We start from the raw sequence: 18660 nt of genomic DNA, 5'->3' as shown, positions 1-18660 counted from the left end.
AAAATCCGTTGCTTAGTTTTAAAGATTTAAGCATACAAAGGGACATAGGGACAGAGAAAGCGACTTTGTTTTATACTATGTAGTGATAACAATCAAATGCTTTTCAAGATAATGCTACAAGCAACCGTATGAATAACGCCGCGATGGTGGGCTATTAAACTCACAAGTTCGGATATTTTTACTGATAATGTAGTAAAGTCACAATATTATCCTATAATAGTCATTGTATTGAAATTTTATAAAACATTTTAAATAGATAAATATTTATAGAAAATGCCTTCTATATTTGCATAATATATTTATGAAAAGAAGAGTTCTATTTTTACTAATCTCATAATACTAATACTAAATAAATAGTAAGGTTAAAACTGTTAAAAACGATTAGAAAAGAAAACCATATATATTACTGTGACTAAAAGCTAACTAAGTTCATAGAAACTGTTCAGTAACTTCTTCAAACAACAAGTTTTATTTACGCTTCTATCACTTGTAGAAACTGTTCGTAATATTTTTTTATAAATTCCTTTTGTTGATGTTTATTTTTCCAACAATATTCTCCGAAGCCTGCAACAATTAAGAACAACAAAATATTATTAACAATGAAGAGAGTAATAGGGTGTTTGACTGATGTAACCAAAAAATATAAAACTGCTCCAGGAGAAAGAATAGTGGGCAACAATATTTATCAAATAGTTTTTTTTTTTTGTTTTAAACCTATTGTAAGTATTTTATATACGTCATTAAAATTTTGAATTTTTAATCTGTATCCCTCGCGGCCTTAAACGACGCGATGCCGGCCGCCATTCTTAGTGACGTCATCTCTCATAAACATTGCATCATTCAATACAATAAATATATAATTATAGTAACGATTGCATGACACATACAACAGATGGCACACACTCTTAACTTTAAAAAAAACCGAGGTTACAAAAACCATAGTTTATATTTGACACTTATATTAAAACATTATTTTCACGAATGTTCGTATATGAGCGATGACATCACACAGGGATAACATCACGTGACAACGCGTTTTAACACGAAATTATAAATGACAAAAGAAAATCACGGATATTTAATAAATTGAGCATATTTTAACAATAAAAATATAATTCATGCTATAAGTGAATAGTCCTCTATCGTAGTACATACATTTTAAAAAATTGTCAAACACCCTATTGGAAATGTATTAAATATTACTTCCACATTTTCAATTACGATGCCAAAAGACAACATTTCAAAATGTAAACGAGCCTAAAACAAAAATACTGTTTCTTAATTTTTCTACTTCGATTTCGATTATGTAAGTATTTTTAATTTTTATTTAATACTTAATTTCGAAGACAACAATTAAAAACCGAAAAGTGCTTGATGACGTCATACATATAGTTAAATGTAGCAGTTCATTGGTCCACCTTACTATTTATTTGAAAAAAAACCAAGACACCGTCATTTGTCAATGTCAAATTTCAATATTATAATAGGTACGTCATAACTGTCACTTTAAAAGAGAAAGATAAACAAAAAAAAAACGATCACTTTACCCCTTTTTTACTGCAAAGCATGTGTTATTACGTCTTGAACGTTATATGATGTCATTTGGTGCTTACATTGTTTTAGAATAACACAAAATTCAAAGCGAAAATCATGAATGAAAATATTTGGATTATAAAAAAACAAAAATATGGATCTCATTATTTTAGATTTAGTTTCATAGAATATAAATATTTGAGTATGTTGAGAAAATTACATGTTGTCAATTTTATAACTAGGCGGCGGCGTGGTTTCATCATAAAATAACACACAATTTTTCGTTTTAAAAAATACTTATATAACGTACAGATCTAACTGCCCAAAAAAATCATTGTAAAACTTAAAAGATTATTTTTTACAACGATTTTTTATTCTAATTAGCACCTACCTAAAAGCAGCGCAGTAACAAAACCAGTTCCAAGCAGAATGAAAGCTGAACGTACGTCAGTAGCTCTGGCTGATGCGAAGCCAGCTTTAGTGGCGCAATAAGGCATATCCGGTACAAGCGCTGCTTCTAAACGTGCCAAAGAACCTCCAGTACGCAAATGGAGCAGGCTGTCATGATACAAAAGTCATGTTACATTTTGCATGGAATAATAAAAATCAGTCGCCATCAAGATTTTAAAAAGAAAAAATTCTTATACTAACGGCAATTGTCCATAAAGTACATAAAACCATAATTATAAAATTAACCTATTAGAAATTACTTATCATACCTAACTAGTAGTGGCTTAGCATAAGGTGAATTTTTAGCCAATGGAAAAGCGAGATGAGCCCGCGTAGTGTGTACAGGTAACTCGCGCACGGCACACCGACCTCTGGCCTGGCTTAAAGATCTGTAGAACAAATAGATTTATCCTGTTTAAATATCTTACCATATTTTATTTTTAAAAATCATTGTAGAATAAATCTAAAAAAAACTAGTCAACTCTAGCAAAGATTAAAACCTTACACTTTGCGTATAGCTCAGGGACGCGATTCCTATGGATACGCGGTAGGTACAGTAGTATGATGTATTAAAAAGCTAAATGTTAATCGTATATCCCATAAATCTAATCCAAAACAAAACAAAGTATTAACCTGAGAGTGGACCTCGCTGCACGCTGTCCAGCAAAGAAAGCATAATCTTGAGTGGCCGCACGGGCTAATCCTTCATCAGCCGAGGATACTAGATTCTCAGCATTAGAATAACCTCTTATATAAAACGCATTTAGCAATGTATCTTTGGTTGACTACAACATTAAACAATCCGCCATTAGAGAGCAGAACAAATTGGGTTTATTAATATAGTCCATCAATACCATGATTTAAATATTATGGAAGACAGTGAAATACTGCAAACAAATAATAACTTTTAGAAGACTTTGTAGAACGTGACCAAATAACACTAAAATATATGTATCACAGCGTATTTAACTTCAATGTTACTTTCATAGATAATAATAGAATATTTTTGAACGATAACTTCATAGAAACTTTATTATACTATTCTCAAAATACTCATTGATTACAAAAACGTGCATGGGGTTTAATGGCGTTAAGAAGGTATTAGAACGCGATAAAACAGTTATTACTCTCGCTGGGAGATTTATGAGGTTAATCACCAACGAAATAATTACTATAATGGTTTAAGTAGTAAGCTTTCAATTATAATCAAGGAGCTCAGATACTGAAAGACAGTGCGAGAATCCTGACATTAACCTTTAAATTTGCAAATCACTGCTCCCATAACATATTTTTTTATTGTACACTATAATGTAATTAATGTTATATAATTGTAAATACGAGTATACTTAAATCTCGATCATCCATAGCTATTAGATTTAATTACACTAGAGTTTTTTGCCCAGTGGTCTTCAATGCTGACAACGTGTTGCACTTGCACCAGACACATGATGCCAAATATCGTTATAGGTCTATTAACAATGTTTAGATTTTATACAATTACTATTAACTGACTGGTTGAACTAGTTCCTAACTGATCAATAAATCATTTAGCAGCTGCGTCAGCTAAATTGACTAACTTAGGAAATAGTAGAATGAACAACAGAAAATATATGACATCAGGAGTAAAAAAATGTAATAATTTACTCAAACCATCATGTGGAATAGACTTTTACCATTAGATACATTTGATCTGCGCCATTTCTTATGTAGCCAATCTTTAAATTGGGCGAATGTAAAACAGCTGCTACAGTGTCCACACTGGCTACACGGACGGACAGTACAGAAGTAATAAAGGCTGCATATGCGTTATACGTGACCATGGCGAAGAACAAGCAGACTATTAACAGTATGCTTGCTGCAGGGTTTAACGGTGACCACACGGAACCTAAAAATTTTTGTAATATAATTTACAAGCTATCATTCAATGAATGAAAAAGTTGCATTTTTGATTGCGTAAAGTTGACTTTCCATCGAGCATATTCTAACGTCACTTTCTTTTCCATTTGGTGGTATTATGACTTCATATGGCATTAAATCTTTTACTACAACAACTATCGGTTAGACTACAAAAATAGCTATTTAAGCAAAATTCACTATCGACAAAAAGGCGTTAAGCAAAACACTTGTATTATATTTTACCTTGCTGACAGAGTATGCCAGTCGACCAAATTAATGATTCTACATAACCCAAAGAATGTACATTCTTACGAACTTTCGAAGAAACTTTGCTAATAACAACAGCTGTCAGTGACGCTATTACAGCTATCCCAACCACGCATCCCACAAGTTTGGTACTAAACGGCGCTAGAAATATGTCTCGGACCGTCGATGTCTCTTGATGACGAATATATATGTTGCACCTAACAAAAAAAACAATTCCAGATAATTAAAATACATAGAAACATTTTTATAAGGTTGAAAAATAATTTTAATGAGATATCCCTTTTCACTATCAAAAGTAATGTATTGAGAATCTATTTTGGGTGACATATTTCGTAATAAGTCTTTAGTTTATCCAATTTCTAACACCAACTTTATAAATTTTACATTTCATATGTATCTATTAAACTAAAAAATTATTATTATTATTATTCGGTCACTTTAAACTATTAACGCCTTACTTTTCCTTTACCAGCATCAGGTACATAATAATAACAATCCTAGCTAAAAGGTATAAGCAGAAAAGAGACTTATATAATTGTAAACCAGTGTAGAAAGTAAGAACACAATATTAAAAAAAATCAATTATGCAGTTCAAAAACGTCAAGGCAAATCTATGTATTCTTAACTCATCTTGGATCTGAACCGTAATCAGTCAGTCTTTTTTTTTTTTTTTTTTGTTTTCGCGGAGAAAGTGCCTTATTACTACCGCCCAGCCTTCGTGGGGGGCGACTGAGCAGTTATGCTGGGGTAACCGTGCCTTACGGCCCGGCGTTGAGCCGCCCGGATTTGATGGTGACCTTCGGGCGACCGCCGGGCCGAGTCCCTAACCCTATATACAATTTAACCTATGCACGGCCTACCAGCTAAAACTCCGCGGTGACCCTCTTCGGCGCATTAGGGACGGCTGCGGGCTTCCTCTGACGTTGAAGTGTCTAGTCTGCGACCGCAGCCGCCCCTGCGCGGTGCCGCCTTGCGGCCCGTCTCCTATGGGGGCTCAGAAGCCCCTGCGCACCGAAGGACGCCCTCGGCGTCTACGGCAGCGTGAGGCCAACTACACACTGCCGTCCATCCCGGGGGTCAACCGACAAATGTGCAAATATGCACAGAAATGCACTAGGGCGGACAGCCCCCTGCTGCCCGCCGACGACCCCCTTCGTGGCCCCTATTAGTCGCCTCTTACGACAGGCAGGGGATACCGTGGTGGAATTCTCCAAACGCCCCCATTCCACAGGGCGGGTAATCAGTCAGTCTATTATAATTAAGTGTGATAAAAATTATATTGACAACAGGGAAAAAAAATCTTGTAACTTCATCAGCAATAGTTGTTGATTTATATTTTTTTTTTATTTTACGTTACTTGACAGCTCTTCAGTTTCTTGATTCTTAATTCGAGCCTAGGGTCACATTTTGTTAGTGTTATGAAATTAAAAAACGAATACTATAAAATAACAAAAAAAATAATTTATAATCTTTTATAAAATAATTACTCACATTGTCTCAGCGACTGGAAAAATGAAATCCATATCTTGATGACGAGGTGAATGTGCAGTGACTGGTTCCAACGCGACATCTACTGAATTACCTATGAGAGCTCCGAGTAATCCAGTCCAAGATCCTTCGTAGGTGCGGAAACCGAGCTTGTTATAATAGCGTAACGACGGGCTGCTGACATAAAACACTCTAAGAAAATTATACGTTTCATTTGGGAAGTATTTCATACAACTTCATTGTAAAATCCCACTCATATCTAACTTAAATTTGCTCGATATTGCTAATAGTTCACACCTAAAAGTGCGCTAAAACATTAAAGTAGAAGTAATAGGCATTATAACCCATTTTTAAACCACGCCTCTATTAAAAACAAAATACAGGCATGTGAAACCCAACAATTGCTTAAAGGAACATAAAATTACCTGATTTACAAAGTATCTTTTTGTATAAAATAGTAACAAGATTTATGATTTTTTCTTTATAATCAATAAAGAGAGTAACTATATCAAATATACAATCTACTCTTGCAGAATCAGAATGGATAGTAAGTAAATTATACTACGGCTAATTAGGGCCATCGTTTATAAAACTCATATGTTATCGATAAGTACTTAAATAACGCATTACAAAACAAAACAACCTTACGTAGTATTAAGTCGCATAGTTAAGAAATAAAGAACATCGTCTAGCAATGCCGGAGACGTCGGTACATCTTCGTCCACAGATGTTGTTCCATCAAAACTGGAGTTACATCTGCCGACAATTAGCTCCTCGCCCAAGAAACTGCGTGCTTCTACCGGGTAAGGTATCTCCACTTTTGACATTGATTCCTCTTGACTCCAGATACCTGTGACATTTAAGTCTTAATATATCGTTAAATACTGAAACAATGACATAACCGATTCATTGGGCATAAAAATAACAAAACAAAAAACATGATGATCATATCTGATTCCTATTCTAAACATGTGAAAGAAAACAAAAAGATAGCAATTTTTTTCTTCAGTATATTGTTGTTGTAAAGCAAACATTTTTATTTATCTAAGTAGTATATAGGTATATTTTGATTATCCGACGGGATCAACAGGATTCCCACTATATTACATTCAGTAAATTTTTCATATGTTCATACCGTAACGTCAGGATCAAAGGCTATCCTTAACTAACATACAAATACAAATTCTATTCCTGAATAAATATTTTTTGAATATTTAACCTCAATGACTTTTAAGCACATAATCTTACAGGAAATGAAGCCCAATAAAGCTTTAATTGTGATTCAATTTTTGTAATGATATTTACCTAATAAACTAACGTATAACGTAGAATTGCTCCGCACTTTAAAGTACTGTAAAATGTATATTCCTCCTTGTTGTTCGTAGTTCTCATTCACAAATTTTTTCAAAGGTTTAAACCGATTTACTGAGAATTTCATTATATCAGTCATATTAAAGTCCCTGGAATAATTGTAATAGAGGCCCGAATTGTATAAAGGCATAACGATACCAAAATGCTTGTATGTTCGGTTATTCGAAAGATGTTTGAATCTTTCTGAAGTGCGGTAGTAAAATCTATCATAGAATGTTTTGACACCATTCCCACAATAACTGCAGTAGCGTGAACGGTTTTGAATGGAAAATGGATCACCACTTGGAACATAATTTCTTTTATACAAAAAATTCCCGTCGCATAATTCACGACCAAGTGAAAATGATTTGACGTTGCGGCTCGGATATGTAACAGCGATATTTTGGTCAAAACGAATCGACGTAGCATTTAATATACTATTAATATATTTGAAGTCTTCATCAAACCTCGCAGTGAGAAGCCAATCGTAAGATGCCGTATTCATTTGTAAATCTTGTAGCTGTAAAAATAAATTCTCAGTATCAATTAAGAACATTTTACTAAGGATTATTTTTATACAAAATGTTTGCATTGTGTCTGAATTGATTTTACCTTATCAATTAGCTTTACAAATTTTTCTGAAGTGCTGCGACGTAAATCTGGACATATTATTATGATACCGAGTTTTGTTACTATACGAGGGCTGCTCAGTGAATTTTCACTGACTGCAATGCCGTTTAAATTTAAACATTTTACGAGCCTGGTTACACTTCCCTTACAATCTGCAAATAAATAGATCCTATTTATAAATATTGCAATACAGACACATTTGGTACACCTACAGCACTAAGGGCCGTATAAATACATGTATCTTAGTTTGACTCTTAATACCAGCTGAAACGTTGTCAAAATAAAGTAAGCATCTTAAATTATATCTTAACTGACAGCATAATATGATGGATTTTGACAGCTGAGTTTTGTTTATTAAGCTGTGCCGACTTAGATGAGAATTACTTAGCTCTTAATTAACTACTTAAGCTTTGATTATTAAATAGTTCAGTACATTAAATGTCTGCCTGGGTATCCTGCTCATAGTTAAGATTGATTTATTAATACGGTCCTAGAAATAGGCAACAGGCAAGGCCCGTAAGTAAAAACAAAAAAATAATAATATATCTACTTGAGTAACGCGAAGCATTATTGCTTCGCGTTACTCAAGTAGATATATTATTTTAAAAATATGGTAATCGGACTCCATAGTTACCGTTATCGATTCAAGTAATTAATCAACTCTTTGAAAAGCCTGCAACTCTCTTTAATCAAATAAAAATAGTCAGTATAGAGATATTCATACTCATCGAACTACAACTTACACGCAGAACTACGACGTCCTGTAACATGACATAACCATAAAACTGTAATTAATTTTGAAATTTGAAATCAGCATATAAGTAATACCCAAAAATGAGATTTGCAATACCCAAGCATTTTAGAAAGTAGGTATCAAACAACTGTGAATCACAATGAACACGAATTCCGATATCGGATCAACTTCAACAATAATACGTGATGAATTTACGAATTTTCATCAATATGACATGCACACAAGATAAACATACGTGCCCTCTCTCACTTCGCATAATTGCATTACATGCATATTTAACAAATTAATTTAATGTAATACACGAACACTGGAATGTGAAGTTGTGGTGCTTTTTATTTAAGTGCAGTTTTGTAACAAAAACATTAAGGTAAGTGACAAAAATATTAATATTTCCGAAGAATCTGAAAATAGTTACAGATGTTTTGATAAAGAAAAAAAACAAGATTTGTTATTAAAACCAACAAGTGAAACTTGTCATATTATTTACTCGACTAGATCTTACCACGATATTATTTATAAATAAGAATTTACTTGTGAGCTACCTATTGACCATTTTCGTATAAATACATATGTATGTATGTATGTATAGACAACTTACATTTAAATATGAAATATTGCAGCAGCATTTGTTACATTCACTAGCTTTAGTTACGTTATATAATATTATGTGATATATTTAATCAAACGATAAAATAAAAGTTTAATCATTGTTAAAATAACTACCTGCGTGGTTAGAAATTTGAGTGGTCTGTTCGAATCGAACTATATGCAGAACAACTCTTATGCTTATATTGCATTTTATGTGTAATTAACTGTAATGAAGAGCCTTTAACCGTAGCTAACACAACAAATAAGTTTATTGAAATTTAAAATAACTTTACCTTGTTCGAGATGTGGTGTGTAAACTATCGCCTGATGCCATCCGCGCCATATCGCATATTCCAACATAAAAGGTAGAGTCGCTTGCATAGATGCCGGACACTCCCCATAAATCAAACCGGGTATTAAGAATAATGCGTAAAGGGTGATGATACACATGCCTGGGATCATCGATATGGGATCTTCTTTTATTTTTATACTTACTTGACACTTGTCCTTTAATTAGGAATTATGATTAGTAGTTTTTATATCAAATGACACTTTTAATACCTACGATTGTAAAATGCTTTCAAGTAGGTATGGTAATATTTCGCTCTTCGCAATCGTATCGGTCAAAGCTAAAGCAGAATCTGACACAAATATTAAAAATATGTATTAAGTATAGTCGAGCCGATAAAACTTCAGTTGTGAGAAAAAACGTGTTTAAATTATGATACCAGCATGTAAGGGCTATTCGAGAAGATCCATTTAATTTAATTAATAAAAGTAACTGTATCTATGTGGGATCAAGTTCTACGCGCGTTGTCCAAAAATGTTTTTCCTGATTGAGCCCGAATTTCTCGTCTACATATTACGTGCTCATGGCGATGCGGTGAACTGTGAGTAATATGTGTCTACGCCCTAGATAGGAAACAATACGTCTCTTCGTTTGAATTGTCGATTTCGACTATTCGTAAATATGACTTGGGCTGACATTTGTTATTAATCAAATATCATGTATGACAATCATTAATCAGCGATTCTCACGTATTCACAAATTTTCTAAATGACGATGTGACAGGACATATAGTTACATCGAAACAAAGGACGACCTTTTAAGCCATAACAGAATTTTGGGGAATATAGATATATTTACTTTGTATTTACTAGTATAGGTCTATTTTTTAAGATAAAGAAAATTCAGTAACTTTGTTAATTCTGTCAATTAACTCTACACAGTACAAATACCTACCCATGTAAAATAAAAAATGATAAAAGACGTTAACACCAATAATATATGGGAATTCTTTAGCAGTATAGGTACAGTGGCCATAGCTGGAATAAAGTTTGCGCACATTTCACCGGGCGGACTTTCGAAATACGTCACAAGACGTCAATAGTTAATACATGTATCGTTCAATTTTAGTATGCCATAAAATTTCAAGCCACATTCAAGAGATTCAATAAAGAAATATTATGGATTAAGAAACTGACGGCTACTTTATGTTTTGGCTGTATAAATTTAACAATAAGTTTCATAACATTTGTAACATTGCAATATTTTAACGTGTCATAAGAACATGGGTATATTAGCACAATAATATACATATTTCTTAATTACCTATTTTACTATACCATGAAGCATCCCAGTATTCAAATATTGTAAATATATTATATTTTTTGGTTAATCCATATTTTTTTAATAAAAGGTCCTTTAGAGGAAGCTCCATACTGCGCCTCTAGAGTCCAAGGTCTAGAGTATAACATCTAGCATGAATAAACGGAGCAACATATCAAATTATTACATATTCAAAAACAATTTAAAATTTAAATACCTACTTATAACTCTGTTGGAATTATAAGACGCTTTCATTCACTCTTGCTCCAACGATAGGCGCGTGCGTTTAATTAATACCATGTGATTTTTTTCTTACAGCAAAGACTATGTTCCCTATCATTGCAACAAAAACAGTGAAACCAACACACTCGGGGGAGCACGTACAATACAAGCTGGTAAAGAGTGAAGAGAACACGTACAAAGACCACAAAAAAATATACGGCAAAGATCCTTACGATGAAGTATTATTCGACGATTCAAGTTTCCTAGCGCCTATTCGTAAATGGGAGAAAAGAATGGGATTCGTCACACCAATTCTATGGAAAAACACAATTTTTATCATGACTTTCCACATAGTGACTGTATTGTGGACGCTTTATGTGTTTCGCTTTGGGTTCAGAACACTGAGATGGCAGACATTACTATTTGGTGAGTGATAGCTTTGCTGTTTACATTGTAGATTTATACTTTATCCTGTCGGAAACTAAAATAATAGAATTTTAATGTATAATAAATACAGATATTTGTGAAGATGATAATATTTAGATATTGTTAGAAGGAGGTAAACGTAAAATCTTCGGAACGGATTTGCATGAAATTTTATATACAATGAACCATGGCCTGAATGAACATATGCCTAGTCTATTTTTATCTCAGAAAAGTGCTCGTACACAGACTGACGTTTACCCCGAGAAAGGCAGACCTTACAAATACTCACGGCTTTGACCACGTGATGTCACGTAAAAAATAATATACATATAAATAGTATAATATAATGCTATCCGAATGAATTATTTATGTATAATTTTAGGAATATTGACTGGACAACTAGCAGGATTCGGTGTTACCGCTGGGGCCCATCGATATTGGTGCCATCGTTCCTACAAAGCCAAGTTACCTTTACAATTAATACTAGCCTTCTGTTACTCGATGGCAGGACAGGTAAATACTAATATTTAATAATTTTACCTAAATTAGGATACACAACTGGCGACCTGAGATCAACGTCTAGATCGTCGTCTAGGGATGTTCTGTAGATACTAATAATTACTAGTACTAGCAATAGCAAGAGAAATAGATATGTATCTATTTGTGTAGTAAGACTAATAACTAAAGGTAGGTGAGTATGTTACTTAAGTACCTATATCAAAATCACTAGATAGTTTAAAAAAAGAAATACACTTATGAATTTCAAATTTTGTTTGTTAATTGACAGTGATATTATTTGTTTTTAGCGTTATTTTAAAATTATATTTTTTAATTAATTCTTTGTATTTATATTTAAATATTACTTAGGTAAACAAAGTCTAAATAGCAACCTCAATAGACTTACCCACACAAGGGGCAGATTTGAAGGCAAAGGGAAACAATATTTTAACGTAGGATTACCTAGTTGTCATGCTTCGCTTTGAGATATCAAATATTGAAAGCAAAAATAGACAGTTCACTATAATATATGTCTTTATATAAATACTTTTTTGTTTTGACATACAGAATAGAATATATGAATGGGTGCGCGACCACAGAGTGCACCATAAATATTCTGAAACATCGGCAGACCCGCACAATGCTAATCGCGGGTTTTTCTTTTCTCATGTCGGCTGGCTCATGATGAAGAAACACCCAGATGTTCTAAGAAAAGGTGTTAAAATCGACATGAGTGATATCACTAATGATCCCGTTGTTAAGATCCATACCAAGTAGGTAATATGTTAATTTAAATTATTATGACTATCAACGCCCCAAAAATATTTGGTAGGTGATTATTACTATTGATGGAAAACATTTTAAAACTAAAATTCTCTGCTATATTACATTAGACGACAAAACAAAATACTTTTGTACAAGTACTATGATTTTAAAAACCAAATATTAAACGGATTACGCGTATAAGGCTTATGGCTAACGATCATGAAAATGGTATACGCATGCGGACTCTATAACATGCTTAAACAATAATCCCTCGTACCCTGCATGCGTTTCACATAGACTAATAAAAAATATTTCTGGGTGCGGTCTCTATGGCATGTGTGAACACAAAATCTTCTGACACCTAATGCGGATTTTAATGACCTATGAAAACAAGCCTTTCTATAACATTGCGACATTCCTTCATTTGAATTTAATTATCCTTTTATGGGTGTTTTCCATGCTGAAACCGTACAGTGATAATACAGGTTTCTTTTAGATGCCCCAATTAAAAAAATATTCCTATAGCCGGAGCTCTATTTCATCACCAAAGTTAGAATAGCAAGATTTCCATCGGTTAATATTTGTCTAGGCAATTCGTAGTGTCTAGATACTAAACAGTAACTTTTAAATTTAATTTCAGATATTTCATTTTGTTAAAAGTTATATTGTGTTGGGTATTGCCGTCATTAATCCCCATTTACATGTGGGATGAACAGTGGGACGTAGCGGTCGTGTCACAGGCCTTCTTACGCTACATGCTGAGCCTCAACTTCACGTGGTCTGTCAACAGCTTCGCACATCTGTGGGGCAACAAACCTTACGATCGGTACATATATTTTTATTATTTTTTTTCTACATTGCCGAATTAGTTTTCGATTCATTGTCTCGAGATGGTTTTACAAAGCCAGAACGAGGAGAGAGTAATGACTAAAAAGACTGTGCCTTAAAAGCTTAAAATTGCTTGAAATGTTTCAGCGAGTCTCAAAAATTCCATATTCTTATTTAGGAATTATACTTCGAACCACAAATGAATGTAAATATAATGATTTTCTATTTCAGTTATATAATGCCCTCGGAAAATAAAGGTGTATCCATAGTGGCGATGGGTGAAGGATGGCACAACTACCATCACACGTTCCCGTGGGACTACAAGGCGGCCGAGTTGGGAATGTCCCACAATTCCACCACCTTCATGTTAGATCTATTTGCACAAATAGGATGGGCGTACGACATGAAAGAAGCTTCACCTGCTCTGGTCAGAGCAGTCGCAAAAAATAGAGGCGAACCGTGTAAATAGCAGTTCCAATATTCAGTTTAGTAATTTAAATGGTAAAAATAAAAAAGTCAAAATTATAGTATGAAAAAATACAATGATTAGATACTAATTTATTTTATGTTCTCCCTTGTTATATTAACCGTTGTCCATATACAACATACTCAACACGAGATAGCTTAATTTAAGCAATATATTAAATTTAAATTATCATTATAACATTCTATCTTTGCAGGGTAGGCACAGTTCTTATCAATACCATATTTTGCTAGGTATGTGAGGCCTCACGTGATAGGCGTGCTTATTGTAATTTACCTTACACAATTCCAGTCCCTGAATAGTTCGAGTACTGATACTCAAGATAAACCCAATACCACTTTACCCGACCGACGATCGAAAGTCGAAACCTCAGCAACGCAGTTGTTTCGTAATACAATATTAGAATGTTTTATAAGTTATTGATTAGGGATTGAGTTGAAAATAGGATGATTTTATTGTGTAAAAATATTTCGGTACCTACCCGTTACTCTTTATAATACTTTCTTTATGAGTTTAATTTGATGAATTCAAAAATGCATTTTAAAAACGATATAAATTAAAACTTATGCTGAAATAAAAAAAATGTTACAGAAATAGAAAATAATAAGAAATAAGGCAAAGATACTATGCTTTCATTCATCAGAGCTTAATTTGTTTATTCCACAAAATAACATGAATTCAAGTAATTATAAACGGAAACAAAATTGAAACGTCCTACGGAGAATATTCGAACAGACATTTACATATTTTATGCAACAAATATTTAATTTAATTATTTATTTATTTCTCCTCTATTTATTTTGAAAATATGGGATGGATATTGTTAAAGTTGCATAATATATAATATTGTCGAATGCGTTTCTTAGTATAAATCATACAGCTTTCTAGACACAACGCAATGTTTGTAAGCCAACATATATATACATTTTAAAAGCGCAGCGAACGCTTTTTTTCTAGACGGGTTCTTACTTCTTACCGAAAGGACAACGCCAAAAACGGTTTTTAGTTTCACATTCTAACCAATGTAAACTATAAGTATATAGAAGTCTTAAAAACGGGCCTATTGAAATTGTCATGTAATTTTATAAACCTCCGATTTTGTAATTTTTGTTATTATAATTAAATTAAATATTACACCTAAAATGAACGCGTTCAAAATACTTATTAACTATACTTTTAAAATAATTTCCTTATGTATGTATGTAATAACAATTCTAGGTGATTAGATACACATTCCGCTTTTTTTGATGAATAAATTATTTTTTTTTTTGAGTTACTCTGCTAAAACAATTCTTATTTTTTTTATAAAGGGAGAGGTCTAAAATTATTCTTTTAATGATTCTAAGCTTCACGTTTTTGCCACTTTATTATGGAAATGTTTGAGGTTAGTTGGAATTTGTTCAAAACAAAGAACCAGCGCCCAAACAAAAAGCGGACATGTCCTAATATATATATATATATATATATATATATATATATATATATATATATATATATATATATATATATATATAGATATATATATATATATATATATATATATATATATTAGGACATGTCCGCTTTTTGTTTTACTAATTATTTTTTTTTTTGAGTTACTCTGCTAAAACAATTCTTATTTTTTTTATAAAGGGAGAGGTCTAAAATTATTCTTTTAATGATTCTAAGCTTCACGTTTTTGCCACTTTATTATGGAAATGTTTGAGGTTAGTTGGAATTTGTTCAAAACAAAGAACCAGCGCCCAAACAAAAAGCGGACATGTCCTAATATATATATATATATATATATATATATATATATATATATATATATATATATATATATATATATATATATATATTTCTTACAATGAGAAGAAGTTCGACATTAGATTGCCTCGTAGGATGACATAACAACGCCTCATGTATAGGGCGGCTTGTTTTTAACATTTTCTTCAGACATCACTCATCGCGCGCGTGCGTGACTTGGTACAAAAACTGAGCGTGATCTACCCACAATTGAAGGATAATCAGCAATATCGAATATAAATAGTTTATTTTAATAGGTAGCGCTTTACACAAACTAAGAATACGTCATTCGACCCGCTCATTCGAGATCGCTCTCTTAATAAAATAATGAACTATTCTAAAATTGTTGATTTGTGGGAATCATCAAAGAAACGAATTTGTGTTTGGTACCTTTTTTTTAAGTTGATATAAAATTGGTAAAAAATAAAACCTATCGCATGAAAAAAACAGAAAGAAAAAATAAAGGTCGCCAACAGAAATTAGTTTTTAGACGATTCCCACAAATTGTAATTTTAAAGTATTTTATTAAGAGACCGAAATGTGTTTTTTTTATAAAACATTATGTATTGCTGTTTCTTACAGTTCTGCAGCACCTCGCTAATGTTTCCATACTGTAAGTATATTAAAATTGTGTTCACATTCTGAATTTAGAGCAAGCATAAGCTAATAAAATAATTATAATTACTAAATCACATTTGCAGCAACTAACATTCTACATCTAAATAACTAGATAATATTGTTCAATAAATTAAGTATTATAGGGTACTTATTATTTGAAGTTAAAAATTATATCATAGCTAGCGACATAATTTCTAAACTTCAATCTTAGCATCGTGTTTTAAAGAGCCCAAATTCTTGTTTTTATATAGTGAATAGTTACAAGAAACTTTCATTATTTGCGGTAGGTAACAGGTAGATAAATAGAATCTTTCTTTGAATTTATTTGTTTGATTTGTACTTTATACCTCTACGTGTCTACGGTGCATCAGGAACGGTTCCGCACAGCTATTTACTCCAACAGATACCCTGGGGCCGGCCTGAACGCGCCGTACAAGGCCGCCGCGGGTAATGAATACCTATGTAGGGATACATACCTATGTATACCCTACGTACCCCGTACCCCTGTACGGACTCAGTCCAATGCTATCTCAAATGATGCTACACTCCCGAGTGTCGACATTGGGCCAAACGACCAGTAAAACCAACATAACCTGACGGTTATGCTTGCTTATTCTCCAATAATAGTAGAGATATTTCAATAATGGTAGCGTTTTTATCTACAAAATAAAAGTGACAGGTGCATAGCATGATTTAGTGCAATACAGTTGAAATAAAAAAGAGTAAGTATTTAACCACTGTTCAGTGCCGAAACTACACAATTACTTTCCGAACCGGCATGCCAGTTTTCAGTTTTCCATGATCCTATTAATAAAATAACTTTCACAGATTTATCTTTAATCCTGTTATCCGGCCTTTCTCGAAAATAATAAAGACGGGAAAAAAAAAGAACTGTTCCATTTTCTCCCACAGACGTGGTAATAGTTCACAATATTTGAATATCACGTTGGATAGCAACTGGCAAGTGGTAACATTCAAATATATACAGGAGATATTTGTAGGATTACAGTACGCACGTACAGATGTATAGCGTTAAATAGAAGGTTTTCGGAAGTTTTTAGAAGAAATAAACGCCAAATTCTAGTACCTACTATTACTATTCGATTGAGAAAAAGATACATTATAATAATATAACAATATAGATACATAATAATAATTATTATACTATACTAGTTTTTGCTCACGGCTCCTCCCTCTTGAGTTTTTCGGGATTAAAATCCCACTTTATATTCCCCAGGATAAAATGGAGGTTATATTCCAAGTTAGAGCTCTAGCAATATATTGGTAAAAACTTCTTTTAATTCCATTAAGTAGTTTTTGTGTCATGCATGTACATACAGACAAAAATGCTAAAAACAGTTGTTTTGACCTCTGTTGCTCTAATAAAGACAGCCCATATAACTTTGCTATAATATCTATAATACACAGGCATCGACCTGTTCAATTTTATAACATGTATAGAATATAATACTTATAAACCAATATAAACTAACCTTGGGGAACAACTAGCAAGATATTACGCTTGATCGAAAGGGAAGGCGATCTCTTAACTCGAAAAACAAAATTAGCTAGCCACTACAGCCATGTCCAAAGTAATTAAGCAGGTCATCGACCACCTAGCCGATTTTACATCGAGAAATGGTGTCAGAGTTGCTTTAGTTAGTAATACTACATAATTATGTGACTAAAAAGTTACCTTCAAATATTATATGAAGACAAATATATCTGTTTGAACAGTTGTGATACAGGACTTATTTCTAATGCGCAAATGATTGCAATAGACTCCGCATACGTGATATTATTATAATTTTAGTTGACCGTGACTGTTATTTCGCACATTTTTGTAGACTATGCAAAAATCAAGCACCTACGCCTACAAAAAAAAAATCGCATTTTGAACAAAAATCCAATTTACTTAGTTCGATTGTGTGTAATGTATGTTTACTATTAATTTAGCCATATTTCATTGGTAATAGTTTTTTATTGTGATCTTCTGTAAACAAAGGGGCACGCAAACACAACAATAATAATAATCTAACAAATATTTACAAGTGTATTAGTTAAATCTCTACTAAAAATACAAAATAATATTATATCATTAAATAAAATAAATTTCCGCAAAATATGAATACTGCAATTTGAAAATAATCATATTCCTCTCTCTAACTCTATGAATTTTGTCCCTAGTCCATTGAAATGTTACATTTTTAGGCCTTACCTTGCGTTTTTTAGAGGACGCAATTTTATTTTTTTGAAGTGTAGGGGGGGTCAGTGTAAAGCTAAAACAAAGTTTGTGGGGTCGCCACCCTTGTCCCACGGCCGCCATCTTGAAAATAGGGGTTGAAATGGTTTTACGATGTATCTCTTAAACTATTTATCTGACAAAAAATGTATAAACATTTTTTGTTGCAAATTAAATTCTCTACAACTTTGGTTCAGTAACTTTTTGTCATAGAACTATAAATA

General features: G+C 32.7%; 2 protein-coding genes across 6 annotated transcripts; one reads left to right on the top strand and one right to left on the bottom strand.

Moving 5' to 3' along the window:
* Positions 1-293: 293 nt before the first annotated feature.
* On the bottom strand, positions 294-10951 carry LOC115450000 (probable glutamate receptor). Of its 4 annotated transcripts, none has more exons than XM_030177897.2 (11): positions 9250-10951; positions 7597-7766; positions 6940-7504; positions 6283-6484; positions 5638-5811; positions 4123-4343; positions 3657-3868; positions 2617-2768; positions 2253-2372; positions 1925-2091; positions 294-564 (listed from the first exon to the last, which is right to left on the bottom strand). In XM_030177897.2, the coding sequence occupies exons 1-11, from the start codon at positions 9416-9418 to the stop codon at positions 473-475; spliced, it is 2244 nt and encodes a 747-aa protein (XP_030033757.1). In that variant the 5' UTR covers positions 9419-10951; the 3' UTR covers positions 294-472. The 4 variants fall into 4 exon arrangements, with proteins under 4 accessions (XP_030033757.1, XP_037298247.1, XP_037298249.1 ...); XM_037442350.1 differs by having other exon boundaries at positions 5638-5808; XM_037442352.1 differs by lacking the exon at positions 9250-10951 and adding an exon at positions 8249-8561.
* On the top strand, positions 8590-13861 carry LOC115450002 (acyl-CoA Delta(11) desaturase). Of its 2 annotated transcripts, XM_030177903.2 has the most exons (6): positions 8590-8735; positions 10884-11213; positions 11596-11726; positions 12279-12484; positions 13117-13302; positions 13536-13861. In XM_030177903.2, exons 2-6 carry the CDS (start codon positions 10892-10894, stop codon positions 13771-13773), a joined length of 1083 nt encoding a protein of 360 aa, XP_030033763.1. In that variant the 5' UTR covers positions 8590-8735; positions 10884-10891; the 3' UTR covers positions 13774-13861. The 2 variants fall into 2 exon arrangements, with proteins under 2 accessions (XP_030033763.1, XP_030033764.1); XM_030177904.2 differs by lacking the exon at positions 8590-8735 and having other exon boundaries at positions 10843-11213.
* Positions 13862-18660: the final 4799 nt, after the last annotated feature.

Source organism: Manduca sexta, chromosome 24 (genome assembly GCF_014839805.1).
Source record: "Manduca sexta isolate Smith_Timp_Sample1 chromosome 24, JHU_Msex_v1.0, whole genome shotgun sequence".
Taxonomy (NCBI): Eukaryota; Metazoa; Arthropoda; class Insecta; order Lepidoptera; family Sphingidae; genus Manduca; species Manduca sexta.
This window is presented reverse-complemented; position numbering and strand designations above follow the sequence as displayed.